Source organism: Diabrotica virgifera, chromosome 2 (genome assembly GCF_917563875.1).
Source record: "Diabrotica virgifera virgifera chromosome 2, PGI_DIABVI_V3a".
Taxonomy (NCBI): Eukaryota; Metazoa; Arthropoda; class Insecta; order Coleoptera; family Chrysomelidae; genus Diabrotica; species Diabrotica virgifera.
In genome coordinates, this window is record NC_065444.1 from 44,372,469 (window position 1) to 44,390,068 (window position 17,600).

General features: G+C 34.5%; 1 protein-coding gene across 7 annotated transcripts in view; it reads right to left on the reverse strand.

Annotated features, from left to right (window-relative positions):
* The window catches only part of LOC114336036 (uncharacterized), a 1,032,611-nt gene that overhangs the window by 562,054 nt on the left and 452,957 nt on the right, over positions 1–17,600 (reverse strand). For 5 of the 7 annotated variants that reach the window (XR_007696076.1, XR_007696075.1, XM_050642550.1 and 2 more), the window contains exons 7-8: positions 16,569–16,694; positions 2,277–2,384 (exon numbers count right to left, since the gene is read on the reverse strand). The exons of 1 other annotated variant lie outside the window; for it this stretch is intronic. Coding sequence is in view for 4 of the 6 variants with exons in the window: in XM_050642550.1 (XP_050498507.1) it covers positions 2,277–2,384; positions 16,569–16,694 (234 nt within the window). In the remaining 2 variants the exon portion in view is untranslated. The remainder of the gene's footprint in view (positions 1–2,276; positions 2,385–16,568; positions 16,695–17,600) is intronic. One more of the 7 variants, XM_050642553.1, reaches the window with a different exon arrangement.

Sequence of the window (17,600 nt, forward strand, 5' to 3'; positions counted from 1 at the left end):
CTACCACACCATTCTTTCGGCATTATTTCTTAATGCCAGGCCTTTTCTATTAATTGATGGATTTTACTTATGAGTTCATGACCGCCAGTTTTAATTAGTTCGGCATCAATATTGTCCAGACCAGGGGATTTATCGTTTTCAAGCGTTTTTATGGCATGCGTAATTTCTTCCATGTTTGGTGGGGGTATTTCTAATTCGGCCGTTTGATACTCATGTTCTCCGTTGTTTCCACCATTTTCATTGTTTTCATCAGTGAAATTTTGGATATTCAGGAGCTCTTCAATTTATCTCTTACGAAGTTGGGTGTCCTTATATACAACAAGAACTGCGTATGAAATTTTATTTTCCATTTTAAGGGCACTTTTTGCATTTATGTACACGTTCGCTATAGCGTTGATGTATGCATTATTTAGACTTGCCTTCGTCAATATTTCAAACAATCTTTTTAAGGGTAGGTGCTATATCATAGACCTTCTCTAAAGGATCGAACACTAAATGAGTCGGTAAGTTCCTGGCGGATCTGTTGTCTATAATTTTTTGAAGTAAATAGTATTTACTATTAGTTACATTATTACTTTATATTATCAACACAAGATCTGCCAGCACGGAATCCACTCTGATCACCTAGTTTCCTCATATTAGTTTTCTGGTTATAATTAATACAATATTTTAAGATATAAAAATATCACAAGGAAAAATTTCAAGTGGATGTATACCATAAATCACAAAAAATAAAAACGTTATCTTGTAAAAGGTATATTGAAAATCCCTAAAAAGGCTATATCACAACAAAACGTTTTCGGAATCAATTTTCCATCATCAGTGTTATCATCTAAAATAAGTATAGCTCTATAAGTAAAGCAAACGTGAGGTTAAATTTTGACAAAGGTAAAAAAGTGAATAGATAGTTATACTTACAGGTTTACATGCTTTAAGCCAACAAAATATACAGGTAAAAACCCTTGAGTTGTTTTTAAACAGTCGAGGTTACATTATAATATCCGATTTTAAAGGATGTTAAAAATATTTCCAGATTAACCCCTGGCATCATGTGACATCAACCATATTGGTTGGAAAATTTGTAGGTAGGACCTTACATTGCAGAGTTTAGGTGACAACTGAACCGGAATGGCTCTCTGCACGGTGTCAGCACTAGATTGTCAATGTATATACAGTCTTATTACGTTAATATTATTACAGTATGTCAAGGTACATTGACAATCTAGTGCTGACACCGTGCAGAGAGCCATTCCGGTTCAGTTCTCACCTAAACTCTGCCATGTAAGGTCCTACCTACAAATTTTCCAAGGAATATGGTTGATGTCATGTGATGCCAGGGGTTAATCTGGAAATATTTTTAACATCTTTTAAAATCGGAAAGTATAATGTAACCTCCACTGTTTAAAAACTACTCAAGGGTTGTTACCCGTATATTTTGGTGGCTTAACCTTTAACTACACGCGTTGGCGTATTTAGTACGCCAGATATAAGAATTCTATTCCATATATATTTAAAAATTTAATTTTTGACCTTGCTTATTTATCTAACCTATCACTGGAATGTGCTTTACAATTGGTTTTAGTTTTTTTATAATCGGCGTTCTGGGAAGATCGTAATTTACGATTTATTATTTGTTGTTTCCGGTGGTGGGCAATATACGTCACGATTATAGTAATATAAGTAGTAATATAAGTATATCTTTCAATTGTTTTTTAGTCATTATGTCACAAAATATATTTTTCTTTATAAACAACACTTTTCTCATTTAAAAAATCACATTAAAAAAAATTTATTAGTAGTTTTATTTATCATGGAATCAGATTCCAGTTATAAATCCGAATTAGATTACTGAGAAGGAACTCCAAGTATACGCTGATGCCTAATAAGGTTTATAACAAACAACTAAGTGTATGTAAAAAAAAAATAAACAAACCGCTGTTTTTAAGTGTATTTGCTTGTGGCGTATAAACTACGCCACGCGTGTAGTTATGTTATAACTTGATGCGCGGGTAGTTAAAGGTTAAAGCATGTAAACCTGTAAGTATAACTCTCTATTCACTTTTTTACCTTTGTCAAAATTTAACCTCACGGTTCCTTTACTTATAGAGTTATACTTATTTTAGGTGATAACACTGATTATGGAATATTGATTCCGAAAACGTTTTGTTATGATATAGCCCTTTTTAGGGATTTTAAATATACCTTTTACAAGATAAGGTTTTTATATTTTAAGATATGTTTTTTTGAATACATTAAAGTATAGTACATTGACTTACCTTTGTATTTTGTAAAGAGTTTAAACCCATCTGTATATAGTGATTCTTTAGTTTATCCAGATCATATTTTACCTCCTGCAGAAACGCGAGAGCTTCCTCACCAGACATCTGCAACAATTTAAACAAAATTTTTAATCTGTACTCCTACCCTATATGTACTCTTAATACAGGGGCGTGCGGTGAGGACAGTCCACTAAAAAAATCTATCCTAAAAAACTCGAGTGCGTCAGATTAAGACAACGTGAGTTAAGTACATGAAGAACAGTAGGTATATATTTTTTAAAAAATCTAACGATTTGAGAGGGGCATAATGAAATGGGCTGGTCACAATGTTGTAAAAGAAAGGTAATCTTAAAATCTCTAGCGCGATTGATTTTGTTTTTATTTTGAAGGAAATCCTTTAAGGATTACGGAGGAAATATAATCTGATAATAATTTTCATGAGTTCATGAGTTCAGAGAAATAACTCTCTGAACTCATGCCAGAAATAACTCTCAGTGAAATTAGACAAGCGATGAATAAAATGAAATCCAATAAATCACCAGGAGACGATGGAATAGTGATCGAGGCTGTTAATAATTGCGGTGAACCTCTAATGAGAAAAATAAAAGATCTCTTTAATCTATGTTTGACAAAGAAATCCATACCATCTGAATGGAATAGAGCCAAAACAATTCTTCTGTACAAAAAAGGAGAAAAAACTGATCTGGAAAATTACCGACCAATCAGTCTGTTAAACCATATTTATAAACTTTTCATGAGAGTAATCACCACAAGATTAGACAAAAAATTAGACCTGTATTAAAGTAGAGAACAAGCTGGATTCAGAGCAAACTTTGGAACCAACGATCACCTCCAAACAATAAAACAACTCATCGAAAAATCCATAGAATATAACAAGCCCTTAGTTTTAGCATTCGTAGATTTCCACAAAGCATTCGACTCAGTAGAACTCGACAGTGTTATAGAAGCACTAAACGAGAGCCGCATTGATAGCCGATATTCGAGGCTAATATGTAATATATATAAAAATGCGACAAGCTCGATACAGCTACACGCTAACAACAAACAAATAAAAATCCATACAGGTATCCGTCAAGGGGATACGTTGTCTCCTAAACTTTTCATATCGGCTCTAGAAAAAGCGATCAAAACCCTCGAATGGGGTGATAAAGGAATAAATGTGGACGGAGAGATGCTACACCACCTAAGCTACGCAGGCGATATAGTCCTGATTGCAGACGATTTGGGACAAATAAAGAAAATGTTGGAAGAACTTGGTACGGCATGTCATAAAATAGGCTTAAAAATGAATATAACAAAAACAAAATATATGACGAACTTAGTACCAAGTAAACACCTTGAAATACAAAATGAACAAATAGAACTGGTAGACAAATATATACAGTGCGTCCATAATGTAACGTATAAATTCGTTATTTCGTAAACTGGCGACTTTAAGGAAAAATCCCGAAACAGGTAGATTTTTGTTTTTAAATTACGATTTTTTGGCATATATATAATGCTAGTGACGTCATCCATCTGGGCGTGATGACGTAATCGATGATTTTTTTAAATGGGAACAGGGGTCATGTGACAGCTCATTTGAAAGGGTATTCAATTCTCTATCAAATCATATAAATATTAACATAATTATTTATACAAGGTGTTCAAAAAACATTTTTTAATTAAAATAAATGAGACAAAAAGAAGAATATATTATGTAATTTATTTTAATTCAAATTGCATTTTACTGCTGTCAGTAAAGAGAAAAAAAAATTATTTAACAAATAAACATTGATTTTCGTTTAAACGAAATGTTCAAACTGCCAAGAGATAGGTGGGGGCAGCTTTAACATTGAATTTAAGCGAAAAACAATATTTATTTGTCAAATAAACATTTATTTCCTGTTTTCTGACAACAGTAAAACGTATTTTGAATTAAATAAATTACATACATTCTTCTTTTTGTCTCGATTATTTTAATTAAAAAAATGTTTTTTTGAACACCTTGTATAAATAAATATGTTAATGTTTATATTAGCGAATAGAGAATTGAATACCCTTTCAAATGAGCTATCACGTGACCCCTATTCTCATTAAAAAAAACATCGATTACGTCATCATGCCGAGATGGATAACGTCACTGGTATGATATATATGCCAAAAAATCGGAATTTAAAAATAAAAGTCGACCTGTTTCGGGACTTTTCCTTAATATCGCCAGTTTACGAAATAATGAATTTATGCGTTACTTTATGGACGCACTGTATATCTGGGTCACGAAATTAAGATAGGTAAGGACAATCAAACAACAGAAGTATCCAGAAGAATAATACAAGCATGGGCAGCATACGGAGCTCTTAGGGACATTTTTAAGAGTGACATTCCAACTAACATGAAGAAAAAAGTTTTCGACCAATGCGTGCTACCGGTGATGACCTATGGTGCAGAAACATTTTCGCTGACAAAGAAAAACGCACAAAAACTAAGAGTAGCGCAGAGAAGAATTGAGCGATCAATGAGGATCAATGAGCGATCAATGGGCCACTTTGCGAGACAGGATTAGAAACGAAGATCTACGAGCTAAGACCAAAGTCATAGACGTCATTGAAAGAAGCTGTAACTTAAAATGGAAATGGGCTGGACACGTTGCCAGATAAACCAAGAGCCGATAAACGTAGCAGAAAAAGACCACCAATACGATGGCAAGACGACTTACGAAAGACAACAAAAAACTGGATACAAAAAGCACAAGATAGAACACTTTGCAGACAAACAGGGGAGGCCTATGTCCAGCAGTGGATTGAGAGAGGCTGATGATGATGATGATAATAATTTTCATGGGGCGATCTAGCTAAAATCATATAATATAGGGTGTGCCAAAAGTATGTAGCTAGATGGTAGAATGTTTCGCGAAATGGACGTCAGATCAAAAAACTGAACAATATGTCTTCTATATTCTTCAAAAATTTATCAAATGACACCTAACACTTCTCCCCTGAAGGTGGGGTGGGGGGTAACTTTAAAGGCTTAAATGGGATTATGAATCCCATTTTTTATTGCAGATTTGGATTCATTAGGTAAAAATAAGTAACTTCTAATCGAGATATTTTTTTTAATATATATGGCGCTATAATTGGAAAAAAAACGACTCTTGAAAATTTATACCCGCTCACTCTCCCGCTAAAATTTAAAACTTAACTGTATTTGGTTTTATCACCTAATCTTCACAACCCAATAGGTCTCCATCACGCTTTAGTAACTGCAAATTTAGCATCCCGGTCTCCCTAACTGTTATATTTGATAACGAGTTTTACATAAATATATTTTCTAACATCCCCGGTGGTAATCAAAGTTCAAATAATACTAACCCAAAGTTCGTAAGCCCTGAAAACTTGTTATGAAGATGATGTGTACAGCTTTTTATGTAGAATAAATCTGAGGGGTGCCTAACTAGTTGCAAAGTTTTCTGTATCCGAGGAGGGCTTCGATTTTAAGATTTTAAGTTTATTTTTAACAAGATGCGTCTACCTTTCGTAGTTTCACCACAGGACAGGTCACGCATAATATTTAAGCTACTTGTATTTGGAGCTACTTACAGTGGAATTTAGTTTGAAACCGCAAGTTTGTACAGTTTCAGATAGTGTTGATTATTTTTTAGAACTCTATTTCTTCATATTTTAAACTCAATTTTTTTTTGTCTTTTTGGACTTTCTTTTAAGACCCAAATCATGTAAAATATATTAAATATTCATCTACAAAGTCGTGTCATCCTCATTTTTGCAGACGTTATGAAGTTCGTATCCATATCCGCTGGTTTAATAGAAAATTTAACCACCGACAGAGTATTTCAAGTTATTCTGGGATCAGAAGTAAGCACAACCAGAAAACTCAAAAACGTTCTGTCACAAGGTTTGGTACTCGCACCGCTGCTTTACATCTCAGTCATGCCGACAATAGACACCACCAAATTTGTTTATGCCGATGATTGGGCGAAGCTGAACAGAAGCCCAAAAGCCTCTAAAATTGCAGTAACCGGCTTTTACCTTAACAATTTGGCGTCAAGAACACTTAACGTTAACTTTGATAACACACGACTCACCTACAATAAACATCAAAATACTTGGACTTTGGACAGAACAATTAAATTTATAGAACACTTAAGTATATTGCCAAGAAGCTAAAAACTAGAAATAACATCATTCAGAAGCTTTGCGGCATAACATGGGGGGCATCGGCATCCACACTCAGGTCTTTAGGCATAGCTCTTGTTGATTCTGTACTTGAATATTGTGCACAAATATGGATCAACAGTACAAGAATAACACCATGAGAATGGGCGCTGAGGTGAACAAATCTACATTCCATCACCACACCGTCGCCTACTCAGTCTGCTATCAAGGAATATTAAAGAAAATCTTTAACAACAATGCACTGCCGATTCATAACTATTGAAAAGGTGCAACCAAAAGTCGACTACGCTCCAAAAAATCTTCCATACGAAACTTAGAATTGGCCGCAACCACCGGGTTCAACATGATCATCAATTAGACCCATGAATGGTCGGAAACTCAACCAAACAGAATTATACCTTGCATCACAGAGACACCTCCTGGATTTGACCTACCACGTAAGACCTGGTGTATACATAACCGTATCAGAACTAAACACGGTCGATGTGCGCATATGGGGTAAGTTACCATCACCATCATGCAGCTGCGGAAAGGTCCAAACTATCAAGCACATAACGAAGCAGTGCCACGAATATTACCTGACTGCGGCACCTACATAGGTCTATTACTTACTTAATCAGTAGACCCATTTGTACCTTTCGGTGTTGGGCCATATTTATAATACAATTCATTAAATTACAATATTTTACATTCTTCTGAATTGTCCTGGCTCTTAACGAACTGTCTCCATTCCTTCCTATTGGATGCTATCTGTGTTGCTTCCTGCCAAGTCTTACCCTTACTCTGCAGTATCTGCGAAATGTCACTGTTCCATTCTTTAATGGGTCTTCCTCTTCTATTCTTACCTATTGGTTTGGCGTCCCACACTATTTTCACTTGTCTATTATTGTCCATCCGGGTTAGATGTCCGAACCAAGCCAATTTTTTCTCCTTGATTGAGTCAAGTATCGGTTTGATTTTGAGTCTTTCTCTTATTTCTTCATTTCTGATTCTATCAGTTCTTTTTACTCCGATCGTTCTTCTGAGGTATTTCATCTCTGCCGCCTGTATTCTGCTCTGATGTCTTTTGTTTAATATCCAATTTTCTGCTCCATATGTCACCGTAGGTCTATATATTGTTTTGTATATTGTCATCTTGGCCTTTGTTGATATTTTTTTGTTATTAAGGAATCCTCTATTTAGTGCTTGGAATAGTTTTCCTGTGTTTTCCATTCTGTTGTTAAGATCGTCCTCTATGTCTCCTTTGTTGTTGATTACTGTTCCTAAGTATTTGTATAAATTTGTCTGTATTATTTGATGTTGGTCTATCATTACTTCTATTTGATCTTCCGTCCCTTGTTTCCTTGTTTTCCTTACTGTATTTGTTGTTTTCATGTATATACTCTTTGCTGCTTCTATCAGTTCTTTACTTACTTCCTTCTTCTTTAGGCTTTCCCATATATCTTTTCTTTTGTCTGAGTCGAAGGCTTTTTCCATGTCTATAAGGCTCAGCTTTATTTTTCTATTTTTCTTTAATGCTTTTTTTATTACTTGTTGCATGGCATAGGTCTATTAACTAGATTAAAAATATCGACGTTTGCCAGCTTACGAATTTTTATACATAGTCAATTTTGATTTAACTTATTTATTGTATATTGTAACCATATAAATGTGTCAAAATGTCATACGCTAAATAAATAAATATAATATTTATTTTAAGACACAATTTTCAGAATATATTTTTACATGAAATATGAAATGTGCTAAAAATGTTTATCCTGATGTTGGGGCATTAAATTGATAAACGTAATTTCAGTGGCAACCATAATAAAAATTGGTTTCCACGTAATAAAAATTGGTTTCCAAAATTTCCAAAAGTAAATACAATAATTCAATTTACACGTTACGAATTTACAATAAGAGGACTCACCGGAAGAAGAAGCAAATTAGCCATGAAAACAAAATTAAGACTGATAAATAGCATTATACTGCCTATAATTACAGGCGTATCTCTTGAATGAGGTCACACAAGTCAAAGTAACAAAAAGAAGATACAAGCGGCACACAACAACTGCCTCAGAGAAGCTGCCAACGTGCCCAGATACGTCGCCGAACGGTTCTTATTTAGAGGCCTAAAACAAATAAGAGTACTGGATATGATGGAGGAAAAAGCCAGAACAAAATTTGCTGAGATAGAAGACCACCCAAACCGGATCCTGCAAGAGATATTAAGGTATTATGTGTACCATAGATGGAAACACAGAAGACCCAAACAGCAAATATTAGTACATATATAATAAAGGCTAGATAATCGTAGCTTTATCAAAAAAGACAACGTGCTCACCTTTGGCATCGCATTATATTTTATTAATGTTGACTTTTATACGTTTCAGACATCTCCCAAAAAATTCTAAAAGAACTCAAAAAATGGCTACGACCACTAAAAAAATCAATAAAACATTAACAATAGGAGAAGGTCACAGAAAAATACTAACAATACCCAAAAAACGGGCAAGAATGGCCCACACCGAACTGGACGTAGCTCAGAGCGGGGACTCGGCGCCCGAGCAAGTAATTCAGATCGAAGATAATAGAAGTCACTACCAGAGATAGCGGAAATAGAGCGCCTCACGCTGACCTGCATGGATCGGGGTAGGATTTCTTGTGGGAGTCCGTGTACCCAGAGCTCCCATATGATAAGCACTTTGCTGATTGAAAGCCCCTATAGCGCATCAGAGTGCTATCGGAGGTCTACAATATTAATATACATGGATTATCCGACATATGACAGAAGCTCGAAACAAATGACTGTGAATGAAAAGCCCTATTCTGTCGTCTTACGATATGGTTTGTCACAGTTTTTAGACAAACTCCTTGTTACTTTTATAAGATTTCTCGAAACTTTCTGAAAGCTAGTTCCGATTTAACATAGAATTTTAGTTTCCATCAACCTACTCATTCATGTCTCCTTAGCTTTCTTTATAGGTCACGTTATTTTTGTCTATACATTATATTTTAACATTGTCGGCAACATCCACATAGCAAAAGGAAATGGGAGAATCATTAAACGTTAATGGATACTATTCGGCACAATAATTTCATCAGAAATTTTTGTACCGTATATAAATAGTACGTTATTACTCAAGCCAGGCGTAATAAAAGTAACCTTGACAGACGTTTATGAGGAGAGCTTTTTCAATACTCGCGAACAAAAGAAAAACAAACAGTGAAAAAGCTTATTGTCATTCTAGACGCATTCGGCAGGCTTTTATGGCCACTCTTTGATAAATAATAAATTATGTATGGTATGAGAAACGGCGTACGTTATTATTTAGAATCAAGATTATGAAAATTGGGGAAAAATATATATTGGTTTTAAGAAGACAGTTTTTTTCCAGCTGGAGGCTTTATTACGCGTATCGCGTGTAAAGAAGTATAAAAAGCAATATGAAAAAAATAACGACAATAAAGATGTTAGGAATTCAAGAGAGAACAAAAGTACCCATAGTACCTTAAAATTAAGATAAATGCAAAAAATTAAATTGTGTTAGTAACAAGGAGTAAAAACTTTTTAAATTACATCAGTAATAAGTAAAAACTGTGGGGTTTCCTAGGGGCATCTGTGTGAAAATTGAATTTTCTTTTGTAAAAAAAAAACGCATCTGTTACGACGATTTTCTTCACTATGCCAGTTTACGAATTGACAAAGAAGTAATAATTCTATTTAAAAAATTTGCATAAACACTACTAGTGCCCTATAGTCTAGGCGCTAGAGTGGTCACTGTGTCCTTTTCAATTCTGATGGACAAAGTCAACGGTTTCTTATGGATTTTTGGCTACTGATTACGAATTTCGAGGGTTGATTTCGATCCGAGTGGTGAAAAAATTTTTATAAACAATTTAATTGTTTATAAATTGTTTATAAGGCTCTGGCTCATAAACTAAAAGAGATAAAAAAATGTTTCAAATAAAATTTGTTCCTTAAAAAAAATTAAACAAAAAAACGTTTACTTAATTTAACTCCAATAATTAGAACTTAAGATATTGTAAAATTAGTGCACAATGCAAATTGACAATTGCAAAATAAGTATTTTTCGAAGCTTTATCGATCGTAACTCGGCTTCTACGCCTGCAAATGAGCCTTAGAAGGTCTTAATTTAAAGCTTAATTAATAGGCTTTTAAACAAAGTATGTTAAATTACCTTGTCCTCATTTGTTTTAAAGTTATACCCGTTTGAATTTATAATTTTCTTAAAAAAATTGTACATTAATTTGTTTATAAGGGTTTCAAGCAAATTTGAGCTACAAATATTTATATTTTAATTAACAATTATGATAGAACAACTCAAAAGGAACAATTTGAGCTTACGAAAATGTTCGTAAGTTTATTTTTAGTCAAGATTGCAATATTCTAATGGCGCGCTATGAGGCGCAAGATCGGCTCACAGTCAAGTAAGTATTCTTCGACTCTTTATCGATCGTAACTCGGCTTCTATGCATTCAAATGAGCCAATATGTGATAAAGATATAAAAATGGATCGAGTTCTTTTGCAGCATCATCATTGCATATAAAACAAGCATTTATGATGTGGCGGCATACACACAATTGACGGGCCTTGATGATGCTGCAAAAGAACTAGATCCACTTTATATGGATATCATATAGATAATTCATATAGACTCTGAAGCCCCAAAAAGTTTTTATTTTACTGCCCACAAGAACAGACTTAGTACCACCATGTAACTGTAAAAATTTCTCTAAGAACTTATGCAGATGTAAAAAAGCTGTGGTTCCCTGTATATCTCTATGAAGATGCATAAAAAAATGTTTGTTAAAATAGTATTAATAAATAAAATCAACTTACTTTTTAGTTATACTTCTGAAATATTAGTTTTTAATATTTTTTTCTCATTTAGTATAAAAAATAGAAGAAAAAGTAAACAGAATGGAAAGTGAGACGAGGTACAGTATGATGATTTAATTACAAGAATTATATGATAAAATTTTATTAGGATCTTCAAAAATGAAAAACGAAGATAACGTATGTATACATAGAAATTATAATTTGCATCGAGAAGTTAGCGCGTGAACGTTTACGCGGTGAGCCGATCTTGCGCCTCATAGCGCGCCATTTAAATATCGATATCTTGGCCAAAAATAAACTTACGAACATTTGCGTAAGCTCAAATTGTTAATTTTGAGTTCTTCTATCATTATTGTTAATTAAAGTATAAATGTTTATAGCTCAAATTTGCTTAAAACCCTTATAAACAAATTAATGTACAATTTTTTTAAGAGAATTAATACTTCAAACGGGTATAACTTTAAAACAAATGAAGATAAAGTAATTTAACACTTAAAGAAACTTTCATTGGAAGCACATTAATTAAGCTTTAAAATAGGAACTTCTAGGGTTCATTTTCATGCGTAGAAGCCGAGTTACGATCGATAAATCTTCGAAAAATACTTATTTTGCAATTTGCAATTTGCATTGTGCACTAATTTTACAATATTTTGAGTTCCAATTGTTGGATTTAAGTTTACTAAGCGATTTTTTCTTCGTTTTTTATTAAGGAACAAATTTTATTTAAAACATTTTTTTTATCTCTTTTAGTCTATCAGCCAGAGCCTTAGAAACAATTTATAAACAATTAAATTGTTTATAACAATTTTTTGACCACTCGGATCGAAATGCACCCTCGAAATTCGTAATCAGCAGCCTAAAATTCATAAGAAACCGTTGAGTTTTTCCATCAGAATTGAGAAGGACACGGTGACCTCTATTTGGTGCCTAGACTACTAACTTAAGGGTGTTAATTATGATCTAGATATGTGATGAGAATAGATCTTTGTCCGTGATTTTCTATTTCATGCAACTTGAAAGTTTGATACTTTTCACTATGAGGAACATGCATAAAAAGGAATAACCCTAAAAAAGTTGCGGAAATCTTTCAGCTTCGTTCCGCGATTTTTTCCTGTAATAGTAGAAGAACAAGGTTTTAACAATGATAATGAACGGGCTCATCAACTCTGCCTGTAGAACCCGAACTTGTAATTGGGGTGCCTTTCAGTACTGGTCTGGGTAATCTCAGGGAGCTTCTTCTGCGGAGATTACAGAACTCCTGGGCCAATTGTGGAGGTTTGAGACAGGCTAAGCTCCATATAGTGAGGCCATCCAAAAATCTCACAGCCCATCTTCCTCATCTAGTCTAAATCGTAGAAGATGCTCCCTGGCGGTCAGCATGCTCACCCGCCTGTGTAGACTCAGCACCTGTGTGACGGCACCTTCATCTGCTTGGATTGGCGGATGGTCCACGGTTCCGTAAATGATGAGGAGGAGGAAACCTCTTCACATATCCTCTGTAAGTGCCTGGCATAGGCCCATCAGAGGTGGCAGATCCTGGGGTCAGCATTTGTGCAGCTGAGTCAGGTGAGGGAGTTGCCTTTGAAAATAATTTCTGTGAGGCCATAAGGTTGCTGAAAAATTAGACATTCGGAGTGGCATTGGCAAGAGAAGCTCAGATGTTCAGCCCCCACTGATTTTGAGAGACATGGGAGCCATTTAATACTGCATACCCCTTCCAGGAGTAGTTTTTCCATTTTAAGTGGTAGATAGGGCGTAAATGTATAACAAACCGGGGTACCACATGGAATAACGAACATTTTGAACTTCATTCGATTAATTTATTTTTATTCGTTCAAAAGTTACGTTGAGCTCAAAAATAGGAGCGGGTTTTGGATGGAGTTTGGGAGAAGTTTTTTGGGGTATCTCTCTACCAGGTTGTAACGTTGCAAACCTCACATCTTTGCTATTTTATTTTTAAGTAAATATTTTGTTCTATTTTCTCTAATATTTTATTAATGATTATCTTCTGTATTCGTTTTAACTTGTTTTTTCGTTAAAAACCTGTTGGGCGCCCGTTCTATAGGCAACTCACTTTTCATCTAACATCTAAGTCATTATACTGAACGTACTCCGTATATCCTTACTCTCTATATATCTGTCTTTTAATATGAAACATGGTTGTCCATCTCCTCATACTTTGAGCAGTCATGTCAATGAGAGTGGCAATTAGTAATGGAGGGAAAAAATTAATTTATTTAAAGAGATGAGCCCATCACATCTTCATTTATTTCCAGACTTTCATATTCGCTCTTGGGGTAAGTATTTAACCATCACTGTACAAGATTTTCTAAGCCTGTTTTAATTTTTTATAACCTTTTTTGTTTATATACCTAACCTTGACGTTACTCTCCACATGTCTTGGTATCTTAATTTTGAATATTTTTGATCTATTGATATGCTTTTAGTAATCAAATAGTTTAACTATTAGTAATTAATTCTCGCCATCTGCTACCCTTTCTGATTATATCTTAAAAAATGGTAGACTTGGTACATTTTGGTTTTCACTTCTTGATGTTTGATATGTGTTTTATTATCTTCTAGTTTTTGGATAGAAATCACCTTTCTCCCTTCGGCAGCACCTGCCTTCATCACCGGTGATGCTACTTATAAGGCAAAGACGACAGGATGCATCGTAACTAGACTGCAGCGACCAACACCACCAATAAACTAGAGCTGCACTGACCTCATGCCGTCCATCTAGCCCAGGTCAAGACCATTCGACATCAAAAAGTTACCATAGAACCAACACCACAAGCCATGCATAAGTATAATCCAAGAATTGTTAGTTTTTGGCAAGAATTTGAATTAGGGCTTCCAATCCCGCGCCTGAGTTCAATCTCGGTATTTGCGGGACTAAGAATTTTCAATCCCGTGGGATCTCGGTATTTGCGGGATCTCGCATATTGAAAATAGTCATATTAATATAAGGCAAATAAAACAATAAATGAATCAACTAACTCCAAGACCCCTCCGTGTTTCAGTGGTAAGAGCGCCTGCCTTTGGATCGAAAAAATCCGAAAGGTTGTGGGTTCGAATCTCACTAGGGTCAGGAATTTTTCATTTATTATAAATTAATAAATGAATATAGTTTCTGTCCTTGTGGGATCGGTACTCACCGGAGGGACCGCAGACGTTCGGATACAATTAGCGTCTCTTTGCAAAGACAATGACGTCGACTTTGCAAAGTAACAAGACACTTACTCAACATACACATTACACATGACACTAATACTCATGTTGTGACTAGCTGAATGACATAAAGTCCATGCCATTAAAAAAAACTAACTCCACATTTATTTAAGTATTACTATTAGTATTAGATCACAACTGTTTTTTCTTCACAAAAAACAGTAATAAATACAGGAAAAACAAAAAATCTATCTTCAAAAAATACACCAACAAAATTTAAAAAAACAACCCAAAAAAGCCATTTTCAACTGAAAATTAATATAGTTTACTAATTTATTTGCTATATTACTCAGCTATAAGTTACTATTATTTAGCTGAGCTAAAGCTTTCAATTGAAATTGTTTGCAAAGGAAACACAACATATTGGATGGTATGAATAAAAACGGAGTATAAACTCCAAGTACGTTCTCATGAGTATGAGCATAAAGTATAAGTTTATACTACATTTCATATGAATAAAAATATGTTGATGTGATGAGTTTCTACTCACCGTACATAAGAGTAGATACGACCGCGTGGAGTATGTACTCTAAAATCTAAACTGCCATCTGCCAAAATCCTGCGTATTTTAGACACAATATAGCCAGCAGCAGAAAATGCCCATTCGGCTTCCATACGTCGACGGTATTCCTTTTTAGTCTTTATATGTAAATGTAAGATATTTTCCCATTGACTCACCAGATTCATAGAGTCATTTCTATTTTAATAATGGACTCAAGTGTATTAGCTCGAGATGGCGACGGGCAAAGTAAATACATTACATGCTGACGATATAGTTAACTCTAACTCCTGTTGCAATGTAAGATCAAGATCGGAACCTGATGATGGAACCTCTACATTGTTTCTCACGTGTTTCTTACTTGATCAGCCTCTTCCTCATCATTGCTCTCAGATGAATTTAAAGGGCTGAAGTTCATTTCCGTTACAAAATCATTAATTTCTTTCTTTTCGAAGTAAACTTTTCGGTGGGAGATGAACAGTTTCATCGTCACACGACACTTGGTAACTACGAGGCTTTTGGAGATAAATCAGTAGTGCAGTCACATTTCTATGTCGTTGTAAAATACGGCGCCAAGACAGTATTTTTAAAATTTTGAGCGTAACTACAGCAGTAATGTACGCTTTTTTCAGTCCCGCAAATCCCGCGGATCCCGCACCTGTAATCCCGCATCACGCGGGATTGGAAAATGACGCAAGATCCCGCAATACCGAGATCTCGGTATTGCGGGATTGGAAGACATAATTTGAATATATTTGTTAATGCATTTAATAAGTCACATTTTTATTATATCTTTTTCGCACAATAAACATGATTGGTTAGAATATTGTTTTGTTTGCTTCCATTATGAATTTTCATAGTTCATATATCTAAGATTAGGACAAGACGAACACAGACCTTGGGACACTGAGCTAGGCTAGGGTGAACGATAACTATCTCAGTTGGTTGAGGTATTATTTTCGAATGTTATTTCAATTAGCTGGGGTAATCAATCTCGTTTTTGTTTCAAGGTGTTTGAGAATTACAGCAGCATTGCTTAAGAATATTTTACATTATGTATCATTTGGAGCAATATTTACTTGGAAGCGACCTGTGGCTCAAATTCCAATAATTATTGATGGGTAGTAGATGTATTCTTGCAAGGGTAGATGACGCTAAAGGTATTTGTATTAAATATACTGAGAAATAATAACTACCAATATACTAAACTAATAATGAAAGGAAAGATTGAGAGAACAAAGAACTAGGACGGAAAAGTCTATCGTGGCTAAGAAATATTGGATAATAGACAGGCTAAGTTGTGATTATATACCTAATAAGAACGACTGCAAAAAGGGAAGACTTTACAATTGGAATAGCCATCTGCCACTGAGGGGAGGGCACTTTAGGAAGAAGCATAAGCATGGCAAAGAGTATATTATATTCAAAATTCTGAGTATGATATACTCGTAATAATAAGGATTTTACATTGCGCAATTATACATACATATTTTATTAAAATTTATATTATATCATTACTTACAATATCTTCTCTCAAAAATTCTTCGATGGATGCAGTCACTCCCTTTTCATCTCCTGTCCAAAAAATGTATTTGGCCACATCCATCGGCGAATATCGGACGCCAGTAGCTGTCTCACCCTTATCAACCTGAAAAACAAGACAAAAAGAATTGGGTAAACAAGTAAATAAGTAATTTTCATTTTAAATTTTTAATATCACTCTTGGTATAAACAGGTCAACAGTTTAATTATTCGAAGTTAATGAAAAGTTTGAGACATATTCCCTTTTGAATAAAACATTTTTTCTAAATAAAAATTTCAAAAAATTTGCACATATGAAATGAGTCGGACCCTAGAATTCATTAGTGCCATAACCCTTCTTCTTTTAGTGGCTATTCGTTTCGAATATTGGCGATCATTCTGGCTATAATTATTTTATTAACTGATGCTTTAAATAGATTAGTTGTTTTTCTCAGGTTCTTTAACCATGATATTCTTCTTCTCCCAATTCCTCGCTTTCCGAATACCTTACCTTGAGGGATTACCTTCAGTAATCTGTATTTAGTGCCGTTTCTCTTTATGTCTCCGAGATATTCTAACTTTCTGCTTTTAATAATATACATCACCTCTCTTTCTTTGCCCACTCTTCGTAATACGGTCTCGTTGGTTATCTTGGCCGTCCATGATATCCTTAGGATTTGCCTGTATAGCCACATCGCGAAGGCTTCAAGTTTTTTCTCCATTGCTTCAGTGAGTGTCTAGGATTCAACTCCGTAATACAATATTGAGAAGATATAACATCGTAGGAGCCTTATTTTTATCTCCAGCTTTTAAAGAGTTTGGCCATGTTATTGAATGCACTCCTAGCCTTCCCTATTCTATATTTTATTTCTTATGAGTGATCGCCTTGTTCGTTTACTCTTGTTCCAAGATAGTTATACTGTTTTACTCGGTCCACTGGTGTATTATTGATAAGTAGTTGAGCGTCTCTAATTTAATTTTTGCTGATGATCATAAATATAGTTTTTGATATATTTACTTGAAGTCCAAATCT